At 36.1% G+C, this 25,903-nt stretch overlaps 1 protein-coding gene across 5 annotated transcripts in view; it reads right to left on the reverse strand.

Annotated features, from left to right (window-relative positions):
* Positions 1–25,903, reverse strand: part of PTPN4 (protein tyrosine phosphatase non-receptor type 4) — a 220,415-nt gene that overhangs the window by 72,209 nt on the left and 122,303 nt on the right. For all 5 annotated transcript variants that reach the window (XM_001492520.7, XM_014732416.3, XM_070241778.1 and 2 more), the window contains one exon: positions 15,462–15,550. In XM_001492520.7, coding sequence (XP_001492570.1) covers positions 15,462–15,550 — 89 coding nt within the window. The remainder of the gene's footprint in view (positions 1–15,461; positions 15,551–25,903) is intronic.

Consider the following 25,903-nt stretch of genomic DNA (forward strand, 5'->3'; position numbering starts at 1 on the left):
ACCCCTCTACCAGAAAAGACAAATTCAGTATGCAGAAAATCAGTAAGGACACAGTTGAACTCAACATCACCATCAATCAAATGGATAAAATTGACAGCTATAGACTGCTTCACACAACAGGAGAAGATACATTTTTCTCAAGCTCATATGGAACATTCACAAAAACAGACTACACTCTCAGCCATAAAACACACCTTAGCAATTTTAAAAATTGTACATCACATAACGTCTGTTTTCAGAACACAATGGAATTAACATAGAAATCAATAACAGAAGGAATACAAGAAAATCTCAAAATATGTGGAGATTAAACAACATGCCTATAAGTAAAATACGAATCAAAGAAGAAATTTCAAGAGAAATGAAAACTTATTTGAACTAAATGAAAATGAATATACAACATATCAAAACTTGTGACATGCAGCAAAGGCAGTGCTCTGCTTAGCAGAGCTTAGAACTATATAACACTGAATACATATATAAGAAACGAAGACCAAATATCAATAATTTAATTTCCACCTTAGAAAACTAGGGAAAAAACCTGAATCCAAAGTATGAAAAAAAAAGAAATAAAAATAATAAGTAGGGTGTAAATCAGTGAAAATGAAAACAGGAGATCAATAGAGACTATCTATGAAACCAAAAGGTAGTTCTCTGTAAAGATAGCTACACTAAGAAAAAAAGAAAGAGTACACAAATTACTAATATCAGAAATGAAAGAGCAGCCATCACTACAAATCCCAGTAAAATTAAAAGCATACTAAAGGAATACTATGAAAAAATCCATGTCCACAAATTTGACCATCTCAATGAAAGGGACCAATTCTTTAAAAGACACAATCTGCCAAAACTCACACAGGAAGAAATATATGATCTGGATAGGCCTCTATCTATAATAGAAGTTTAATTAATAATTAATAATCTTCCCCCAAAAAGTACACCAGACCCAGATGCGTTCACTGGTGAAGTGTACCAAAAATCTAAGGCAGCTATTATATCAATTCTCTACAATTTTCCCTCTTTTTTTGGATGAGGAAGATTCACTTTGAGCTAACATCTGTTGCCAATATTCCTCTTCTTTGTTTCTTGAGGTAGATTAGCCCTGAGCTAACATCTGTGCCAGTCTTCCTCTATTTTGTATGTGGGTGGACGCCACAACATGGCTTGATGAGTGGTATAGGTGCACACCTGGGATTTGAAGCCGTGAACCTAGGCCACCGAAGTGGAACATGCCAGACTTAACCACTATGTCATGGGGCCAGCTCCTACAATCTCTTAAAGAGAACAAAGGCAGAGGGAATACTTCTGAAGTCCTTCTATGAAGCCAGTATTACCTTAAAACCAAAACCAGACAAAGATACACAAAAAAGAAAACTATAGAATATTTATGACCACAGATTCAAAAATCTTGAAACAATTATTAGCAAATCAAATCTAACAATGTATAAAAAGAATTATACATCAGGACCAGGTGGGATTTATCCAAGAAATGCAAGGCACTTTGAACATCAAAAATTAACAAATGTGGGGGCTGGCCCCGTGGCCGAGTGGTTAAGTTCACGCGCTCCGCTGCAGGCAGCCCAGTGTTTCGTTGGTTCAAATCCTGGGCGCAGACATGGCACTGCTCATCAAACCACGCTGAGGCAGCGTCCTACATGCCGCAACTAGAAGGACCCACAATGAATATAAACTATGTACCGCAGGGCTTTGGGGAGAAAAAGGAAAAAAATAAAAAAATCTTCAAAAATTAACAAATGTGAACCAACACATTGAAAGACTAAAAAGGAAAAAAAAATTACATGATCATATCACTACACACATTTGACAAAATACAATACCCATTCTTGATAAAAACTCTCAGTAAAGTAGGAATAGAGGAAAACTTTCTCAACTTGATAAAGACTTTCTACAAAAAACCTATACCTAACATCATACTGAATGATGAGAAAATATAAGCTTTCGCACTAAGATCAGATAAAAAGCAAGAGTGTCCTCTCTCACCACTCGTTTTCAACATCAGAAAGGAAGTCCTTGCTAATGCAATGAGGCAAAAAAAGAGAATGAAAGATGTTCATATTGGGAAGGAAGACATATTTGTTCACAGATGATACGATCATCTATGTAGAAAACTCAGAAGAACTGACAGAAAAACTCCTGAAACTAATAAGTGATTACAGCAAGGTTGCAGGATACAAGGTTAAGAATACAAACGTCAACCACTTTCCTATATACTAACAATGAACAACTGGAATTTAAAATTAAAAACACAAACCATTTATATTAGCACCTCTAAAATGAAATAGTTAAGTACAAATCTAAAAAATGTGTACTAGAACTATATGAGGAAAATTACAAACCTTTGACAAATGAATCAATGAAGAAACAAATGTAAAGATATTCCATGTTTATGTATTTGAAGAATCAATATTGTCAAGATGTCAATTCTTTCCACTTTGATCTCAGATTCAATGCAATCTCAATGAAAATCCAATCAACTTATTTTGTGGATATTTATGAACTGATTCTACAGTTTATAAAGAGAAGCAAAAGACCCAGAAGAGCCAACATAATACTGAAGGAGAACAACAAAGTTGGAGGACTGATGCTATCCAAATTAAAGACTTACTGTAAAGCTACAGTAATTCAAGACAGAGTGTCAGGCCTACCTCAACAAAGAAGAAAAATCCCAAATAGACAATCTAAAAGTGCACCTAAAGCTACTGGAAAAAGAACAACAAACAAAGCCCAAAATCAGCAGAAGGAAGGAAATAATAAAAATCAGAGCAGAAATAAACGAAATAGAGACTAAAAAAACAACAGAAAAAATTAAGGAAACCAAGAACTGGTTCTTCGAAAAGATAAACAAAATTGACAAACCCTTAGCTAGACTCACCAAGAAAAAAAGAGAGAAGGCTCAAATAAAATCAGAAACGAAAAAGGAGAGATTACAATCGACACCTCAGAAATACGAAAGATAATAAGAGAATACTATGAAAAGCTATACGCCAACAAATTGGATAATCTAGAAGAAATGGATAAATTCTTAGAAACATACAACCTTCCAAAACTGGAACAAGAAGATGTAGAACATTTGAATAGACCGATCACCAGTGAGGAGATTGAAACAGCAATTAAAAACCTCCCAAAAAATAAAAGTTCAGGACCAGATGGCTTCCCTGGTGAATTCTACTAAACATTCAAAGAAGACTTAATACCTATCCTTCTCAAACTCTTCCAAACAATTGAAGAGGAGGGGAGCCTTCCTAACTCCTTCTATGAAGCAAACATTATCCTGATAGCAAAACCAGACAAGGACAACACAAAAAAAGAAAATTACAGGCCAATATCACTGATGAACATCGATGCAAAAATCCTTAACAAAATACTAGCAAATCGAATACAACAATACATTAAAAAGATCATACATCATGATCAAGTGGGTTTCATTCCAGGGATGCAGGGATGGTTCAACATCTGCAAATTTATCAACGTGATACACCACATTAACAAAATGAAGAATAAAAATCACATGATCATCTCAATAGATGCAGAGAAAGTATTTGACAAGATACAGCATCCATTTATGATAAAAACTCTAAATAAATTGGATATAGAAGGAAAATACCTCAACATAACAAAGGCCATATATGACAAACCCACAGCAAACATCATTCTCAATGGAGAAAAACTGAAAGCTATCCCTCTAAGAACAGGAACCAGACAAGGATGCCCACTGTCACCACTCTTATTTAACATAGTATTGGAAGTCCTGGCCAAAGCAATCAGGCAAGAAAAAGAAATAAAAGGGATCCACATTGGAAAAGAAGAAGTGAAACTGTCACTCTTTGCAGATGACATGATCTTATATCTATAAAACCCTAAAGAGTCCACTAAAAAACTTTTAGAAATAATTAAGGAATGCAGTCAAGTTGCGGGATACAAAATCAATGTACAAAAATCCGTTGCGTTTCTATACACTAACAACGAAGTAGCAGAAAGAGAAATTAAGACTATAATCCCATTTACAATTGCAACAAAAAGAATAAAATACCTAGGAATAAACTTAACGAAAGAGGTGAAAGATCTGTACACCGAAAACTATAAAACATTGTTGAAAGAAATTGAAGACGACACAAAGAAATGGAAAGATATTCCGTGCTCTTGGATTGGAAGAATTAACATTGTTAAAATGTCCATACTTCCTAAAGCAATCTACAGATTCAACGCAATCCCTATCAGAGTTCCAACAACATTTTTTACAGAAATAGAACAAAGAATCCTAAAATTTATATGGAACAACAAAAGACCCCAAATAGCCAAAGGATTCCTGAGAAAAAAGAACAAAACTGGAGGTATCACACTCCCCAATTTCAAATTATACTACAAAGCCATAGTAATCAAAACAGGATGGTACTGGCACAAAAACAGACACACAGATCAACAGAACAAAATTGAGAGCCCAGAAGTAAACCCACACGTTTACGGACGGCTAATATTAGACAAGGGAGCCAAGAGCATAGGATGGAGAAAGGAGAAACTCTCCAATAAATCATGTTGGGAAAACTGGACAGCCACATGCAAAAGAATGAAAGTAGACCATTCCCTTACACCATGCACAAAAATCAACTCAAAATGGATTAAAGACTGGAATGTAAGACCCGAAACCATGGGACTTCTAGAAGAAAACATAGGCAGTACGCTCTATGACATTGGTCTGAGCAGCATATTTTCAAGTCCCATGTCTGACCGGGAAAGGGAAACAAAAGAAAAAATGAACAAATGGGACTACATCAAACTAAAAAGTTTCTGCACAGCAAAGGAAACCATCAACAAAACGAAAAGACAACCTAACAATTGGGAAAAGATATTTGCAAACCACATATCAGATAAGGGGTTAATATCTAAAATATACAAAGAACTCATACAGCTCAACAACAAAAAAACCAACAATCCAATTAGAAAATGCGCAAAAGATCTGAACAGAGATTTCTCCAAAGAAGAAATATAGATGGCCACCAGGCATATGAAAAGATGCTCAACATCATTAGCTATCAGGGAAATGCAAATCAAAACTACAATGAGGTATCACCTCACTCCAGTCAGAATGGCTAAAATTAACAAGACAGGAAACAAGTGTTGGAGAGGGTGTGGAGAGAAGGGAACCCTTGTTCACTGCTGGTGGCAGTGCAAACTGGTGCAGCCACTATGGAAAGCAGTTTGGAGTATCCTCAGAAAATTAAGGATAGATCTACCATATGATCCCGCTATTCCACTGCTGGGTATTTATCCAAAGAACTTGAAAACACAAAGGCATAAAGATACTTGCACCCCTATGTTCATTGCAGCATTATACACAATAGCCAAGACTTGGAAGCAACCTAGGTGCCCATCAAGGGACGAATGGATAAAGAAGATGCGGTATTTATACACGATGGACTACTACTCAGCCATGAGAAATGATGAAATCCAGCCATTTGTGACAACATGGATGGACCTTGAGGGTATTATGCTGAGTGAAATAAGTCAAAGGGAGAAAGTCAAATACCATATGATCTCACTCATAAGTAGAAGATAAAAACGACAAAAAAAAAAAACAACAAACACACAGCGTTGGAGATTGGACTGGTGGTTACCATTGGGGAAGGGGGGAGGGCAAAAGGGGTCATTAGGGTCACATGTGAGGGGATGTACTATAATTAGTGTTCGGGTGGTGAACATGATGTAATGTATCCAGAATTTGAAATATGATGTACATTCGAAAAAAATAAAAATTAAAAAAAAATTAAAAAGACAGTGGTATTGGTGACACAACTGACAAAACAGATCAATGAAACAAAAATGAAAACCTAGAAACAGACCCCCATAAATACAGCCAAATGATCTTTGAGAGGAGCAAAGGCAATACAATGGAGCAAAGACAGTCTCTCCAACAAATGGTGCTAGAACAACTGGACACCTGCACGCAAAACAATGAAATTAGACAAAGACTTTGCACCCTTCAAAAATTAACTGAAAATGAATCAGAGACCTAATCGTAAAATGCAAAACTACAGAACACCCAGAAGATAACATATGAGAAAATCTAGATGACTTTGGGTATGGTGATGCCTTTTTAGATATAACACCAAAAACATGATCCATAAAAGAAATTGATAAGCTGGATTTCACTGAAATTAAAAACTTCTGCTCTGTAAAAAACAGTATCAAGCAAATTAGAAGAAAAGCCACACACTAGGAGAAAACATTTATAAAAGAGAAATATGACAAAAAACTCTTATCCAAAATATACAAAGAACTGTCAAAACTTGACAATAAAACAAAACAACTTGATAAAAAATGGACTAAAGACCTTAACAGACACTTCACCAAAGAAGATATGCAAAAGGCAAATAAGCACAGGGAAAGATACTCCACATCATATGTCATCAGGGAAATACAAATTAAAACAATGAGATACCACTACATACCTATGGAATGGCCCAAATCTAGAACAGTGGTACAATCAAATGCTAGTGGCAATGGGGAGCAAAAGGAATGCTCATTCATTGTGGTGGGAATACAAAATGGCATATCCACTTTGGAAGGCAGTTTGGCAATTTCTTACAAAACTAAACTCACTTGGTACCATATGATTCAGGAATTGCACTCCTTGCTATTTACTCAAAAGAAGTGGGAAGCTATGTCCACACAAAAACCTGCAACGTGGGTATTAACAACAGTTTTATTAATAACTGCCAAAACTTACAAGCAACCAAGATGTCCTTCCATAGGTGAATGGATGAATAAACTGTGGTACATGCAGACAACAGAATATTATTCAGCTCAGAAGGAAATGATGTATCAAGACATGAAAAGTCATAGAGGAAACTTAAATGAGTATTACCAAGTGAAAGAAGTCAATCAGAAAAGGCTAAAACTGTAGGATTCCAACTATATGACATTCTGGAAAAGGCAAAACTATGGAGAAAATAGAGATAAGTGGTAACAGGGGTAAGCAGGGAGATGATTAGGCAGAGCACACAGGATTCTTAAGGCACTGGAACTACTCTGTACGGTATTATAATGCTGGATAGATTTTATTAGATATTTGTCCAAACCCATAGAGTACATAATACCAAGGGTGAACCCCAACATAAACTACAGACTCTGAGTGATTATGAAGAGTCAATGTAGGTTCACCCTTGGTAAAAAATGCACAATTACAATGAATAATGCTGTTAATGAGGCAGGCTGTTCATGTGTGGGGGCAGGGGATATATGGAAATATCCATACCTTTCTCCAAATTTGGCTGTGAATCTAAAACTGCCATAAAAAAACAAAGTCTTAAATAATCAAACAAAAACTATAGGCAATATTTGAAGAAAAAAATAAGATTTCAAGGTTTCATGCAATGACCCTAAAAATATTTTGCAGTAAGTTAGAAAAGCATAATGATTTTTTAAATTTACCTTTCTTCTTCTTCTTTTGTTTTTAAAGATTGGCACCTGAGCAAACAACTGTTGGCAATCTTTTTTTCTTTTTCTTCTTCTTTTCCCCAAAGCACACCCCCCCAGTACATAGTTGTATATTCTAATTGTGAGTGCCATTGGCTGTGCCATGTGGGACACCGCCTAAGCATGGCTTGATGAACGGTGCTATGTCTGCGTCCAGGATTCGAACCAGTGAAACCTTGGGCAGCTGAAGTGGAGCACATGAACTTAACCACTTGGCCACACGGCTGGGCCCCTTTCTTCTTATATACAACTCATATACTGCTATAAGAGGGGAATTCTCAAAGCTTCATTAGTGTAATCAATATCAGCAAAATAGATTTGCCTCCTTTTATTAACCTTATAGTAAGTAATACTCAGGGTTTTTTTTTTTTAACCTTCAGACCTTTTTTAACCTTGAAGCCAAGAGATTCTATCTTGAATCTTGGAGTGACATGAGCATCATGATGGGAGCACGCTCTTCCTTTAGACCCTCCCCCCAAGACAGAACGAAAAGGACACTCATAAATGAACAAAGGACATTCACACAACACAACAGACATCTGAGAGATCTACGCAGCCATATGTCTGAAGGTGGAAGTGCTAGACCCCTCAGCAGGCAGTGGAAAGAGGTAAAGGGATCTCCTCTCCCTTCCTGAATGGCAGCAATCCAGGGAGCAGGACCATGTGCAGATCTGAGAGGACGGGGGGAAAGGGCAGTGGTACGCAGGAACACCCTCACTCTTGGAGTTGCCTCCCAGCCCATGGGAAAGCTCCACAATAAGGAGGCTAAGCAATCAGAGCATGAGGGGGCATCTTCACCAAGCCAAGCAGCCAAGAAGGGCAGACAGCGAGCACAGAGGGGGAGCACCCCCAGGATCATACATGTGAAAGAAGGCGCCCATTCCCCTGCCTGGCAGACCTGTTGGCCAGGTACATGTGAAAAGCAGCAGTGGCCAGTGGACAAAGACAGACAGGCCCTGCCAGCATAGATTCCAAAGGACAGGAACAGCTTCCAGGGATCACAACAGGCTCAGAATACACAGCTCCTGCCGTACACCCCCAAGTCAGTGGCAGCAGGTGGAATCTGTGATCAGATACCACCACCAAATGATGGCACAAATCCACTTCATCAAACAGTATATATCAAGACTACAGACCAGAAGGAAAATGACAAGCACGCAAAAATCAATCCTGCAGGCATAGAAATTTACAATCTAAATGACAGAGTATTCAAAATAGCTAACATAAAACAATTCAATGAAAAGAAAACTCAGAAAGACAGTTCAATGAAATCAGGAACAAAATCAATGAACAAATGGAATTCTTCATAAAAAGATTGAAACTCTAATAAAAAGCCAATCAGAAATGTTGGAGATGAAAAACACCATAAATGAGATAAAGAAACATCCAGGGTTTGTCAATAACACAGCTGATTTATGGAGAATAGAATTAGAAATTTAGAGGACAGAAATATAGAAAAGCTTCAGATGGAAGAGGAGAGAGAACTAAGACTAAAAAGAAATGAAGACATTCTCGGAAAAATATCCAACTCAATTAGGAAATGTAGCATAAGGATTATAGGTATTCCAGAGGGAGAGGAGAGGGAGCAAGGGGCAGAAAGTCTGTTCAAACAAATATTAGCTGAGAACTTCCCAAACCTGTGGAAAAGCTGGAATTACAAGTAAATTAAGCCAACAGAACTCCTAATTACATAAATGTAAAAAGACCTCCAAAGCACATAGTAGTAAAACTGGGAAAAGTCCACCTCAAAGAAAAAATATTAAGGGCAGCAAGACAGAAGAAGAAAACTTACAATGGAACCTCTATCAGGCTTTCAGCAGTTTTCTGAGGAGAAACCTTACCAGGTAGGAGAGAGAGGAATGATATATTCAAAATTCTAAAATAGAAAAACTTTCAGCCAAGAATACTATATCCAGGGAAAATATCCTTCAGATATGATGGAGAAAAAAACTTTCCCAGATAAACGAAAGCTGAGGGAATTCAGTTCCACAAGAGACGCCCCTACAAGAAATGATCAAGAAAGCCCTCATACCAGGAAAAAAAAAGAGAAAGGGTTTACAAAGCCTTGAGCAGGGAGATAAATTGGCAGACAAAATCCGAAAATTGCAGCTCTCTATCATAACAGGTTAGCAAACACTTGATTATAACATTAAAGATAAAGGGAAGGAAAACATCAAAAATAAATATAATCTTGTCATTTTAACCACAAACTCACAACACAAGATATAATAAGTTGTGACAAACCTAACTTATAAGGGCAAGAGAAAAGGGATGGAATCAGCTTAGAATAAGGAAATAAGAGGCTATCAGAAAATGGATTATCTCCTCTATGAGACCTTTTGTAAAAACTCATGGTAACCACTAAACAAGCAGAACAGAAATACAAATGACAGATAAAAAGAAAACTGAGAAAATCATCAAAGAATTACCAAACTGAATTGGTATTCCAAAATACATGGGAGAAGAAACAAAGGAAATACAGAACAACTGGAAAACGAGTGATAAAATGGCAGCATTAAGCCCTCATATATCAATAATCACTATAAATGTAAACGGCTTGAACTCTCCAATCAAAAGACACAGAGTGGCAGGATGGATTTAACACAAGACCTGGGGCCAGTCTGGTGGCACAGTGGTTAGGTTTGCATGTTCCACTTTGGTGACCCAAGGTTCACTGGGTCAGATCCTTGGTACGGACATACACACCACTTATCAAGCCATGCTGTGGAGGCATCCCACATACAAAATGAAGAAGATTGTTACAGATGTTAGATCAGCAACAATCTTCCTCAAGCAAAAAGAGGAAGACTGGCATCAGATGTTGGCACAGGGTCAATCTTCCTCACCAAAAGAACCCCCTAAAACCAAAAACAAATAAAAACCCAAGACCCAGCAATATGCTGCCTCCAGGAAACACATCTCAGCTGTAAAGATAAACAGAGGATGACAGTGAAGGGATGGAAGGCAATACTCCAAGCTAATGGCAAACAAAAGAAAGCAGGGCTTGCCATACATATATCAGACAAAGTAGATTTCAAGACAAAAAAGACAATGAGAGACAAAGAGGGGAAGGATATAATGATAAATGAGACACTCTACTAAGAAGACATAACACTTATAGATATTCACGCACCTAACACAGGAGCACCAAAGTACATAAAGCAACTATGAACAAACCTAAAAGGAGATATTAACAACACAATAATAGGAGGGGACATTAACACACCACTTACATCAATGGATAGATCACCCAGTCAGAAAGTCAACAAGGAAATAGCGGATTTAAACAAAAAATTAGACAAGATGGACATAATAGATATACATACAAAATCCATCACAAAACAGCAGAATACATTCTTCTCAAGTGCACATGGAACAGTCTCAAAGATAGGACAACAAAGCAAGCCTCAATAAATTTAAGAAAATTGAAACAATAACAAGCATCTTTTCCGATTACAATGCTATAAAGCTAGAAATTAATTACAAGGAAAAAGCTGAGAAAGGGACAAAGATGCGGAGACTAAACAACATACTATTGAACAAGCAATGATCATTGAAGAAATTAAAGGAGAAATAAAAAAATATCTGGAGACAAATGAAAATGATAACATACCATACCAACACACATGGGATGCAGCAAAAGCCATATTAAGAGGGAAATTTATTGCAATAGAGGCTCACCTTAACAAACAAGAAAAATCCCAAATAAGCAATCTCAAATTACACCTAACTGAATTAGAAAAAGAACATACAAAGCCCAAAGTCAGCAGAAGGAGAGAAATAATAAAAATCAGAGCAGAAATAAATGCTATTGAAACAAAAAAAGCAGTAGAAAGGATCAATGAAACAAAGAGCTGGTTCTTTGAGAAGATAAATAAAACTGACAAACCCCCAGCCAGACTTACAAAGGAAGAAAAGAGAGAAACCTCAGATAAAAAAGTTAGAAATGAAAGATGAGAAATAACAACAGACACCACAGAAATACAACGGATTATAAGAGAATACTACAATAAACTATATGCCAACAAAATGGACAACCTAGAGGAAATGCATAAACTTTTAGACTCTTACAACCTTCCAAAGCTGAATCAAGAAGAAACAGACAATCTGAATAGACTAATCACAAGGAAAGAGATTAAAACAGTAAGCAAAAGCATCCCAAAGAATAAAACCCCTGGACCAGACAGCTTTCCTGGGGAATTCTACCAAACTTTCAGAGAGGATTTGATACCTATACTTTTCAAGCTATTCCAAAACATTAGGGAAGATGGAACACTTCGTAACACATTCTACAATGCCAACATCACGCTGATATCAAAGCCTGACAAGGACAACACGAAAAAGGAAAACTACAGGCCAATATTGCTGTTGAACATAGATGCAAAAATCCTCAATAAAATTTTGGCTACCCGAATTCAGCAATACATCAAAAGGATCATACATCATGATCAATTGGTATTCACACCAGGGACACAAGGGATGGTTCAACAACTGCAAATCAATCAACGTGATACACCATATCAACAAACGGAGGAATAAAAACCACACGATCATCTCAGTAGATGCAGACAATGCATTTGACAAGATCCAACAGCCATTTATAATTAAAACTCTGAACAAAATGGGGATAGAAGGAAATTATCTCAACATAATAAAGGCCATATATGACAAACCCACAGCCGACATCATACACAATGGGCAAAAACTGAATGCCATCCCTCTGAGAACAGGAACAAGACAAGGATGCCCACTATCACCACTCTTACACAGCATAGTACTGGAGGTTTTGGCCAGAGCAATTAGGCAAGAGAAAGGCATGAAAGGAATGCAAACAGGGAGTGAAGGAATGAAACTCGCTGTTTGCAGACGACATGATCTTATATATAGAAAACCCTAAAGAATCCATCAGAAAACTAATAGAATAATTAACGACTACAGTAAAGTTGCAAGGTACAAAATCAACTTATAAAAATCAGTTGCTTTTCTATACTCTAATAATGAACTTACAGAAAGAGAACTCAAGAATACAATTCCATGTACAATTGCAACTAAAAGAATAAAGTACCTAGGAATAAATTTAACCAAGGAGGTGAAGGATTTATACAATGAAAACTATAAGACATTACTGAGGGAAATTGATAATGACATAAAGAGATGGAAAGAGATTCCCATGCACATGGATTGGAAGAATAAACATAGTTATAATGTCCATACTACCCAAAGCAATCTACAGATTCAATACAATCCCAATAGAAATCCCAATGACATTCTTCATGGAAACAGAACGAAGAATTCTAAAATTCATATGGGGCAACCAAAGACCCCGAATAGCCAAAGCAATGCCGAGAAAAAAGAACAAAGCTGGAGGCATCACAATCCCTGACTTCAAAATGTACTATAAAGCCCTAGTGATCAAAATAGCACAGTACTGGTACAAAAACAGGCACAGAGATCAATGGAACAGAACTGAAAGCCCAGAAATAAAACCACACATCTATGGATAGCTAATCTTTGGCAAAAGTGCGAAGAACACCCAATGGAGAAAAGACAGTCTCTTCAATAAATGGTGTTGGGAAAACTGGACAGCCACATGCAAAAAAAGGAACAATGTAGACCATTATCTCACACCATACACAAAAATAAACTAAAAATGGATCAAAGACTTGAAGATAAATCCTGAAACCATAAAACTCCTGGAAGATAATATAGGTAATACACTCTTTGACATCCAACTTAATAGGACCTTTTCGAATACCATGTCTTCTCAGACAAGGGAAACAAAAGAAAAAATAAACAAGTGGGAGTTCATCAGACTAAAGAGCTTCTGCAAGGTGAAAGAAACTAGGATCAAAATAGACAACCCACCAATTGGGAGAAAATATTTGCAAATCTGACAAGGGGTTAATCTCCATAATATATAAAGAATATATAAGGAACTCACACAAATGAACAATTAAAAAAACAAACAGCCTGATCAAAAAACGGGCAGAGGATATGAACAGACATTTTTTCCAAAGAAGATATACAGATGGCCAATAAACACATGACAAGAGTTCAACATCACTAATCATCAGGGAAATGCAAATCAAAACTACACAAGATACCACCTTACACCTATAAAATTGGCTATAATCACTAAGACTAAAAATAACAAACGTTGGAGAGGGTGTGGAGAAAAGGGAACCCTCATCCATTGATGGTGGGAATGCAAACTAGTGCAGCCACCATAGAAAACAGTATGGAGATTCCTCAAAAAACTAAAAATAGAACTACCATACGACCCAGCTATCCCACTACTGGGTATCTATCCAAACAACTTGAAATCAACAATCCAAAGTAACATATGCACCCCTATGTTCACCGCAGCACAATACTGACAATTAGCTAAGACATTGAAACAATCCAAATGCCCATCAACTGATGATTGGATAAAGAAGATGTGGTGTATATATATACAATGGCATACTACTCAGCCACAAAAAAGACAAAATCATCCCATTTACAACAACATGGAAGGACCTGTAGGGAATTATGCTAAGTGAAATAAGCCAGACTGACGAACACCAGATGATTTCACTCATATGTAGAATATGAACAAACATATAGACAAAGAAAACAGTTTAGTGGTTACTGGGGGTGAGGGGTGGTCACAGCGGGGGAAGGGGAGCACTTATGTGGTGATAGTGAAGAAATAACATACAACTTAAATCTCACAATGATGTAAACTATTATGAACTCAGTAAAAAAATATATATATATTTTACAAAAGACTGTAATTTTGATGTAGTTCATTTCACCAATTTTTTATTTTATGGTTCATGTTTTTGTGAGCCTATCTAGGAAATTTATCTTTATTTTTTTAACAAAGTTGTGCAAATTTTCTAAAATAACTGCTTCTGTCATTTATATTTCTATTAAAGTGTTGTTCAAGTGACTAATTACAAAATCTCATTAAACAAAAATCAGGACCAAATCTTTTAGGAGATAAAAGAGAAACAAATTAATACAATATATTTCTTTTTTATCTCTTTCTTCCCCTGAAGAAAATCATTGCATTTATTGTAAAAGAACTGAGTTAGTTATATTATATATAGCCAAGATATAGGATCAATGTGATTTTTACAATTTTCAAGTTATCCCCTTAAAGGGAAGTAGCAAATGCTACTTTTCCTTTTTCCTCATTCTGGGATGCAGAAGTGATGGTGGTGAGTTACTCTGGACAATGAGGACAAAGAGAACATGCTAAGGACAGCAGAGTAATAAGACAAAAGAAACATGAGTTTTAAACCCCATGGAGCCACTATACTTTCCTAGTACCAATTTAAACTACGGTAATAGTGGGTCTTTGTTGAAGCAACCATGCCCACGTTCCAAATAATAAATGAGCACCCCAGTGAATGCCTTTAATGAAATACTGTATTTAAAGCAATTAGCATGGGGCAAGACACAGAATAAACATGATAATATTAGCTATTATCCTATAGTACAAATTTAGAGATTCTCTAAGATAAAAAAATTTGTAAAGTAGTAGTAAGTTAAACAATTTTTTTTTTGAGGAAGACTAGCCCGGAATTAGCATCCACTGTCCATCTTCCTCTTTTTGCTGAGGAAGATTGGCCCTGAGCTAACATCTGTGCCCATATTCCTCTACTTTATATGTGGGACGCCTGCCACAGCATGGCTTGATAAGCGGTACATAGGTCTGTGCCTGAGATCCAAACCAGCAAACCCTGGGCTGCTAAAGTGGAGCACGCAAACTTAACTGCTACGCCACTGGGCTGGCCCCTAAGCTAAACAATTTTTGAAATAAATAATTCAACTTTTTGGGTATCTTTTGGTAGATTCCAAGTAAGTGGGATAAAGTTGCATGACAACATCAATACAGTTCAACAGCCAATTTCTTTAATATGAATTATTATATTTTCTAATATAATGGTAAAAGCAAAAATACTGATATAAGTTCTTACCATGGAAAGGTGTTCATTCGTACCCTGTTCTTATAAATCAGAATTCCTCCTGACATCACTCCAATCATAATTTCATTGTTACTTTGATCCTTCAAAAAAAGAAAATGACAAGATCTACATTACTTGGGTTTGGTTGTTAAAGATATATTTAAAAAATAGAATTAGGTTTTTTATTTTACACAATGTGACTTTTTTAAAGGCAACACATAATTGCATAACATTTACAAACCCATATGGTAATTTTTACCTCACAAAAATAAATGACCTACTTCAAATCAAACTAAAACTTTGCATTAGTAAAATCCATTAATCTAAAGCAAAAATGATCGAGGATTTCCCACAGTTTATAACTGGGACTGACTTTGAGATAAAAAAATCAAAGGTCTTCTCATCTTGTAGAACGATGAGTTAGTATTCATCCAATTCTAAAACTATTAGGATCCAATCACTGTGTAAATATGGCGCTAGAATTGTAAAAGTCAATAAAACACGGAGTTCAGGGGTTGGTGAAGGGCAACCTGTAATAAAACAATATTTCCAATATAATGAGAAGTCCTATAACTAATATAATACAATAAAAATATGATGGGAGTATAGGGTGGGGAACAATTGCTGGAGAGCTGGAAGACTCCAGAGAAGAAAATTCAAATTGTGCTTTGACAAATGAGTTTTCATACTAACTGATCCAACTTGAATAGCTAACCTGCATTAATGAGAAAATGTATAGAATTACAATACTTTTCTCAGATGCTAATCAACCTTGAAACAGTTTTGCTTCTTGACTTGAAATATTCTACAGTTAAACTAATATAGCAATAATGCTTTTACCCAGCACTTATTTGCTCAGAAGACAGAAGTGATGAAATATAATCAAGATTTTATAATTGTCTCCTTAGAAAAACTGCTTTAAAATGTACTTTCAGTAATTTATAATTAAATAAAACCTTATTACATTAACCTATTAGGTAGGATAATATATAATAATTGGCCAAATACAAGTGTATTACTAATTTGTCTGGCTGCTCACTTTGTTTAGCAATAACCAGCACCACTGTACACTATTATCAGAGTCTTAAATCATTTTTTAGAGGACATCAATTAGAAGTTTGGACCAAGACGGAAGATTGAGACTAAAAGATAGATTTAATACATGCTCCCTTTACTCCTTCTGCTCCTAATCTCATAAAACATCAGAGAAGATATGTGAAAACAGAAAGAATCTATAACACTTGAAAGCAATTCATAACACTTGAAGGTATGTAATCAGGCATTTTGAGGAATCTAAAAGACATAAAGAGGGTAAAATCAGAGTATGGAGAGAAAAAAAGAAAGAATTACAGAAAACTACAGCCCAAACTACACACAAAAGAGCAAGTTCCACGTGGAGGTAGAAGAGAAGCAAAGCCAAGAGATACAAAGCCAGAGACAGTGGATAAAAGACATAAAGGGAAACAAACTACTGTCAGGGTGACGGAGCAGCTCAGGTAATTAGCTCCCAGTAATCCTACAACCCTGCCGCGTCCGGGATGAGATGGAGGACACAGAAGTGTGTGCAGCCTTTCTTAGTTGACTTTTGAGGGTAATACGCTTACACTTAGCCAGTCATACTAGAGAGAATATGTTTCATATTCTTTGATTATAAAAATTTGTGACCAGCTTATACCTATGGAACTAAGAGTAAATGATGACTAAAAGGGAGAGATTAGTGTATGCAGTGGCTATATGATTTGACAATGTACATTTAGAGCAATCGTTGAAAGAAAAAATATCAAGGGAACAGAGGATAATATTTACAAAAAAAATTTTTAACTGTAATAATTGATATGGTGATGTTACTGTTTTAAGTGTAGTGTGGGATAAAAACAAATAATTATGGGATATTCTAATTCTAGAATCCCTTGAGTCCTCTAGAATCAAAATATTCTGTTTATCTCAATACACATATATAGAGACAAATATAGATTCCAACTCTATACACTTAAGAGTCCTAGAAACAATGACCAAACCAATAAGAATGAGCATTCTTAACACAGATTGAGATTTTGAAATACCATTTTCCATTGAAAGAAACCAGGGCTGGGGCCGGCCCTGTGGCCTAGTGGTTAAGTTTGGCACGTTCTGCTTCAGTGGCCCAGGTTTGGTTCCCAGGCATGGACCTACACCACTTGTCGGTGGCCATGCTGTGGCAGCAGCTCACATACAAAATAGAGGAAGACTGGCATAGATGTTAGCTCAGGGCAAATTTCCCTCAGCAAAAAATAAATAAAAATTAAAAAAGAAACCAGGGCTTCTTGAAGAAAGAAAGAAACAAATAAAACATCTTAAAATACTCGACAGCATATTAAAGACTACAAATGTCATGTCAAAAGGACTTAAGGGCTAGGAGTCTTAAAGAAGATTCCAAGTGGCCAGAGATGCTACAAGTTGAGTTTCAATAAGAAAAAGAAATATAATATATTGAAACCTATCAGAAATGTTTAATCCATGAATTCATGATATTATTTAAAAAATATATTTGTATAACTTCTTAGGACGGCAGGGAACCAATTCATTACCTTGGAAACAGGGCAAATAAAAAGAAAGAATCAAACGCTTTCCCTGCCTCCCCTATGTGAACTGTATCACTGGGTAAACAGATAATAAAAGGGGAGTGACTCCTATAAAATTATTCCAGTGAATACATAAAAACAAAAAGATAAAATTTGGATATTTCTATTTTGCAGCCTCCAATGAATAAGTATCCAGGCACTGAGCATCAACGACTGCTAACATAAAAAAAAAAGTGAAAACTGGACATTATGTGCCTCCTGATAAAAGAACACAACAAAGAGCACAATCCCCAAACTGATCATGCTTCTAGACGAAGTTGCCGATCTACAAGAAATACACAGGACAGCAGAACATGTTGACGTGCACCATGAATATGTGATCAGCAGATTCAGACTGTGAGAAACCACAGCTGCCACAGTCCAGTTCCTTAACAAGAAAATTCTAAGGAAGAGTAAGGAAAGGAGGGATTAAAAGAGATTTAAAATTATCTAAAACAAACACAAAAAGCAAGACCAAGCTATAGTATCTAGGAAGGCACACTTGGATGATAAAACCAAAAAAAGATACAACGCAGGAAGGGGTTGTTAGTGAGACAAGGTACAAAGAGGTTTCTGGAATGGCGGGCTAAATTCTACTGCTTGACCTGGGTGGTAGCTGCACATGTTCACTAAGATATACATCCTTGATCTGTGTTTTGTTTTACAATAGGTTAAAAACAGCACTGTAAGATGATGAGATCTAGGATGAATATGAATAGACATTCCAATATTTCCCACCCGTACCTCAATTGTTCATTTCACGATCCTCTGTAGGCCCCTAACCCCTGGTTCCTTTGGAGACCACTACTGTATACACAAACTAATTAGCCAAGACTACTTAAATATTCTAGCCTCTCTACTGTCACTTGATAACAGGACACTAACACAAATCCACTAAAATTTTATGGTGCTGTGGATAGGAGCAACATTAATTTTAAGTGCTATGGGGTAGCTATTAAAATAATTTTCTTAATCATCTGTAATTATAAAAAAATGTCAAAACAATATAGAACTATTAAGTAAGAAGTAAAAGAGCACTCCTCACCTTCTCTGGCTCACTCCCCAGAGACAGATACTATTAACACTTTGGTGTATATTCTTCTAGATCTTTACAGTTATATAAAATATAAATACATATTATATAAAACGATACAATTTCCTTAATCAACAAAAACTGGGATATATTATTCTGCAATTTTTCTTTTACACTTAGCATTTTGTAGACACCTTTTCGTATCAATACATATACTTCTAATTCATCAATTTTAACTGTTGCATATTATTCAAAAATATGGATTTATCACAATTTCTTAACCATTTCTCTGTTGATTCATTTAGAGTATTTCCAATTTTTTAGTATTAGAAACAATGCTGTAATAAAATCCTTGAACACATTATTTAAAGCATCTCTATAAATACATAAATATATTTTTAAAGATTTTATTTTTCCTTTTTCTCCCCAAAGCGCTGCAGTACACAGCTGTGTACTTTTAGTTGTGGTTCCTTCTAGTTGTGGCATATGGGACGCCACCTCAGCATGGCTTGATGAGCCATGCCATGTCCGTGCCCAGGATCTGAACTGGTGAAACCCTGGGCTGCCGAAGCAGAGCTTGCGTACTTAACCACTTGGCAACCTGGCCGCCGCCAATGAATATTTTAAAGGATGGAGTCTGAGTAATGGAAGTGACCAAAGATTATATTCATATTAGTATTTGTACTCCGAAAGGATAATACCAAGTTATATTTCAACAATGTGTCAGAATGTCCATTTTCTACACTCTGACCAAAAATGGATATTTTTAATCCTTTGAATTTTTGCTAATCTGATAAAATTGTATCTTCTTGTTGTTTTCATCGTTATGTTTTAGGGTATTAGGGAAAATCAACAATTTTTCATAATATTGGTCATTTGTATTTCTCCTGTTAAATGCTCATCTCTGTTTTTCCTATATTTTTAATTATATGTTTTAAAAAATTATTCCTTTGTGGTAACTCTTTAACAGATATGAATATTAAAAATATTTTCTGTACTATATGTTGAAATTATTTTCTCTTTTACCTTTTAGCTTTAGATTTTTTCCCCATATATCATTAGTTTAATTTTGTGTGTGTGTGTGTGGAAGATTAGACCTTTGCTAACTACTGCCAGTTCTCCTCTTTTTTGCTGAGGAAGCCTGGCCCTGAGCTAACATCCGTGCCCATCTTCCTCTACTTTATATGTGGTGATGCCTACCACACACAGCATGGCGTGCCAAGTGGTGCCATATCCGCACCTGGGATTTGAACCTGCGAACCCCGGGCTGCCGAGAAGCGGAACATGTGAATTTAACCGCTGCGCCACCAGGCTGGCCCATAAAATTTTTATGTTTGTAAACTTCCAATGTAGCCAGGCATAAAGTTAGGCATAATATACATTCAGTAATGATTAAAAAGAAATGTTTGTGTGCTTTACATAGGCGTAACAGATTATGTAAACTCAAATTATTAAGTGAAAATGAATACAAGTAATGATCTACTGACACTTTCATAAAGATGCCTGATACAAAAAAAATCCAAAAAGAAAAACCAAAAAAAGCTACGTTTAGACAGGTCATGATGAGTGATAGTACACAGCAAAATTATGGGAAATCACTGTGTAATCTGAATACTCGAGGGTAACAGAGGTAAAGTCATATATATAGCTCCATTCTGAGAGAAGAGATCCTTTCCTCTGTTTCAAGGGACTATATTTTTTAATTATTTGATTATTCTAACCAATCTGGCAAAAAATCTTCAAACACATGCAGGTTAAAAACAAGGTTTTGGAAGAAGCTATAAATTCATTCTTAAATAAAGAAACAGACATATGATCAAATTACTTAACTTCTCTGTGTTTCATTTTCCTCATGTGTAAAGTGGAGATGATAATACTTTTTCCTCACAGGGCTGTTGTAAGGATTAAATGAGATTAATATACATAAAGCCTTAAGACAGGTGTCAAGAACTTAGTAAATGTTATATAGGTATTTCCTGTTATTATTATCCGTGTCCTGTACAGCTAAATCTCTCAAAATTACTGTCCTCACAGTCCTTCTTAAATACTTTCTAAATAGCCTCTGCCCTTACCTCCAAAACTGCAAAACTGCTCTTACAAAGTCAGCAATGACTTCCAAACTTGTAACTCAGTTCCCATTTGACATAGTTGATCATAACTGATTCACTTGGCTTCAAAACCATGTTTTTGAAAGGCTTTCTTTCCATCTAGATGGCTGCATCTTCGTGGTCTCCTTTCTAGGTTCCTCCTCATCTCTCTCACCTCTAAACTTTCAAGTATTACAGCTCTGAGGACCTCTTCTCTTCAATATCTACTAGATAGTTCCCTCAGTGCTCTTGTTGGCTCATCTCATAGCTTTAAACGTTATCTACAACGTGACAATTCCCAAATGTATACCTATAGTCCAGATCTCTCCTCTGAACTCCAGTTCCACATATAATCATTGCCACTTAATGACAAGGATACGTTCAGAGAAATGTGTCTTTAGGCGATTTTGTCATTGTGTGACCATCGGACTGTACTTAAACCTAGATGGTATAGCCTACTGCACACCTAGGCTACATGTTACTAATCTTATGGGACCAGCATCGTATATATGGTCCATCGTTGACTGAAACATCATTATGTGGACCGTGACTGTACTGAACTGCCTACCCTTCTTCATTTGGATTTGTAGAAGTCTTATAAAATTTAATGTGTCTGAAGACTAATTCCTGACCCACCTCCTCCCAAATCTGTTTCCCTCTCGTCTTCCCCAACTTAGTGAATAGTTACTCCATCTTTCTAGTTGTTCAGGCCAAAAACTTTGGAATCATTCCTGAACCATTTTTCTCTCACATCCTATAGCCAATGCACCAGTAAATGCTGTCACTTCCACATTCAAAATATATACAGAATCTGCTTACTTTTCACCACCCAACTGCTACAACCACCATCATCCCTCACCTAGATCACTGTACCAGTCTCTTAGCTGGTCTCTTCCCTTAGTGCCTTAAAGAATACTCTCAAAACAGCAGCCATTGCTATCTCTTAAAAATGTAAATCACACCATGTCTTTTATCTCAAGCCCCTTAATGGCCTTGTTTATAATTAAAAGCCAAAGTCTTTAAAATGTCTTCTAAGGCCTGGTCCTCCTTAACCTGGATAGTCTCCTCTCCTGGCTCTCACTGCACCAGCCACACTGGTCTCTCTGCTGTTCCTTGAACTGCTAAGCACGCTATTTCATGGCCTTCCATTACTGGTTCCTCTGCATGATGCCTTCAGGTCTGTCTATCTTCTCCATGAGGCCTTCTCTGATACCTCAGTTTTGGTTGTCTCAATCCCCCTTCTCAGCCTAATTTTTCTCCATAACATATATCACTATCTGATATATTACCTATTTAATTAACCATTAAAAACTGAGTATAACGTGGATATAATAAAATGGACAAATCAAAAATTTACATACATGCATATACATATGTATATACACTTCTGTGTAACCACCACAAACCAATAATGCATTTTCAAAATCCCAGAAGGCTCTTTCCTGAGGTTCCTAGCTAATAACACTGCTCCAGAGGTGACTGCTCTTTTGAGTTCTGTCGGTATAGGCTAGTATCTTGCCTGTTACTGAACTATACTTCCACAGAATTACACAGTACATATTCTGATGTACTCAAGTATCTGTTTATACTCTGTCTTGCCCACCAGAATGCAAGCTTCATGAGGGTTGGATTTTATCTACTTTACTCACTGCTGTATCCACGGTGTCTATAAACAGGACTTGGAACATAGAAGGTGTTCAATAAATATTCACTGAGTGAATGAATAATCAAAATAGCATCATTAAGCTTTCCTTTTCTTGAAACTTTGAAGGGCAAAAGTTATTTTTCAGTAGGATTATCTTCATCATTATTACAAATACCTATGGAAATAAGACATTCACAATTAAGCCTAAAACTTGGGAAGAACTGTTTCAGGGTTAATTTAGAGCATCCTATATCTAACTAAAAACCTGAAGGCAAGCCTTCTGTGATTACATTTAGATAACTAGGAATCAGTTTCTTAGGCAAACACAGAGTTCACATTATACTAACATCCTTATAAAACAGATACTGAACTCGAGGATTCATAGCATAGATATCTTATAGCTCTATATGTTCTTTTATTCTATTTTCAGTTTAACAAATATTGATTGATTTTCTAATAAAGATGATAAGTGTTTAGTGAGCTCTCAAACCACTCATTTAACAAGTTAAAACACTTTAATTAGGCCACCAATTACTCCTGAGACAATGCTTTTTCCATTTTAAGAAGTCAGGAAGTCTTTACAAAAATTTAAATTTAGCTCCCACAATGTTCCTTGGTAATAATTTAATAAGTTCAAATTATTTTATATTTTTTTATTTTTTTAAAAAGATTTTATTTTTTTTTCCTTCTTCTCCCCAGAGCCCCCTGGAACATAGTTGTGTATTTTTGTTGTGGGTCCTTCTAGTTGTGGCAGGTAGGATGCCGCCTCAGCATGGCTTGATGAGTGGTGCCATGTCCGCGCTTAGGATTTGAACTGGCGAAACCCTGGGCCACCGAAGTGGAGTGCACGAACTTAATCACTCAGCCACAGGGCCAGCCCCTCAAATTATTTTATATTTTCGAGATTACTTTGATACCTATTATTTCATAAACTGATCCCAACCACAAACTTAGGGGTAACCAATTGTTATTCTTTCCAGGTGAGTGTCGGAGAGCAAAACATAGAGACTGTTGAGTAAAAATAAAGATAGTATTTGTACCCATGGCTTATTGAGGAGTGTATTTCTTAATTTCCAAATATTTGGAGGATTTTTAAAGTTACCTTTTTGTTATTGTTTTTAGCTTAACTGCACTGTGGTGAGAAATTATATTCCCTGTGTTTGAAAACAATGCTAAGTTGTTGAATAAATTATTCTATATGTATCAATTAAGTCAAGTTTGCTGACTGTATCATTAAAATCTTCTATGTCTTACTGATTCTTAGATTATCTGTTCTATCAGTAACTGAATAAGGGAAATTAGAATCTACTTTCTTTCGCTCTGTGAAAGACATGGTTAAGAGAATAAAAGGGCAAATCAAAGAGCAGGAGAAAATATTTGTAAATCACACATCCACCAAAAAACCCACATCTAGAATACATGAAGACTTCTCAAAACACAAGAGTAAAAAAAGAAACAACCAAACTAAATAACGGCCAAAACACTTGAATAGACATCATCAAAGAAGCTGTGATGCTCAACAACATTAGAGACATGCAAAGTAAAACCATGATGAGATAAAACACAACTATCAGAAAAGCTTTAAAAGAAACAAAACAAAATGGATACTACCACATGCTAAAAAGGATGTGAAACATTCGGAATTTGCAAATATTGCTGGTGGGAATACAAAGTGGTTCAGTCATTCAAGAAACAGTTTGGCAGTTTCATATAAAGCTAACACTATATGACCCAGCATTCCCACTCGGGTTTTTACCCTACAAAAATGAGAACTTACATTCACACAAAAACCTGTAAATGAATGTTTGCAGTAGGTCTATTAACGAAAAAAAGAAAACAAAAAGTACTGGAAACAACCCAGATGTCCTTCAATGGATGAATGGATAAATAAACCATGGTACAGCTATATAATGGAATACTATTCAGCAATAAAAAGGAATGAACTATTGAAATATACAATGAAGGAGATAAATCTCAAATGCATTACAGTCAGTAAAAAAAGCCAGTGTCCAAAGGTTACATACTGTAGGATTCCATTTGTAAGACATCTCGGAAAAGGCAAAACTGTAGAGTTGGAGAAGAGACCATTGGCTGCCAGGGATTAGGGATAAGTAGAAGGGTGGATTACAAAGGGGCAGCATGAGCAAGATTTTTGGAGGTGATGAAATTGTTTTATATTCTGACTGTCATGGTGGTTACATGAATCTATATGTGTCAACATTCATAAAAATGAACATTAAAAAAATCCATTTACTATATTTTACTTTAAAAAACAAAATACTCCCGTGCTCCCACTCCTTTCCCTCAAATCTTTTTTTTTCCTTTTTATCCTGAAATTATCATTGTTTACTTCTACAATTCACTTTTCCCGTATTCATACAATCTTTTCGACATACTAAATGTTTTCTCAAATATGCCATGTTCTCTCTTGATTTCAAGTCTTCATTCATGCTGATGGCTCTACAGTGAAGACCACTCTCTTGGCTAATTCTTATTCATACTTCTGGCTTCAGTAAATTACAGTGGTCCCTCCTTACCCGTGGTTTCACTTTCCACAGTTTCAGTTACTGCAGTCAACCACAGTCCAAAATTATTAAATGGAATATGCCAGAAACAAATACTTAGTAAGTTTTAAATTGCCTGCTGTTCTGAGTAGCAGGATGAAATCTCGCACCAACCTTTTCCATATGTCTAGGATGTGAATCATTCCTTTGTCCAGCGAATCTACACTATATATGCTACCTGCCTGTTAGTCACTTAGTAACCATCTGGGTTATCAGATCGACTGTCGTGGTATCACAGTGCTGGTGTTCAAGTCACCCTTATTTTACTTGATAATGGCCCCAAAGCACAAGAGTAGAGATGCTGGCAATTCGGTTATGCCAAAGAGAAGCCGTAAAGTGTTTCCTCTAAGTGAAAAGGTGAAAGTTCTTGTCTTAACCAGGAAAGAAAAAAAATCCTATGCCAAGGTTGCTAAGATCTACAGTAACTTTATTACAGTATAATGTTATAATTGTTCTATTATTAGTTATTGTTGTTAATCCTTTATTGTGCCTAATTTATAAATTAAACTTTATCATAGGTATGAA

The sequence above is a fragment of the Equus caballus genome, chromosome 18 (genome assembly GCF_041296265.1).
Source record: "Equus caballus isolate H_3958 breed thoroughbred chromosome 18, TB-T2T, whole genome shotgun sequence".
NCBI lineage: Eukaryota > Metazoa > Chordata > Mammalia > Perissodactyla > Equidae > Equus > Equus caballus.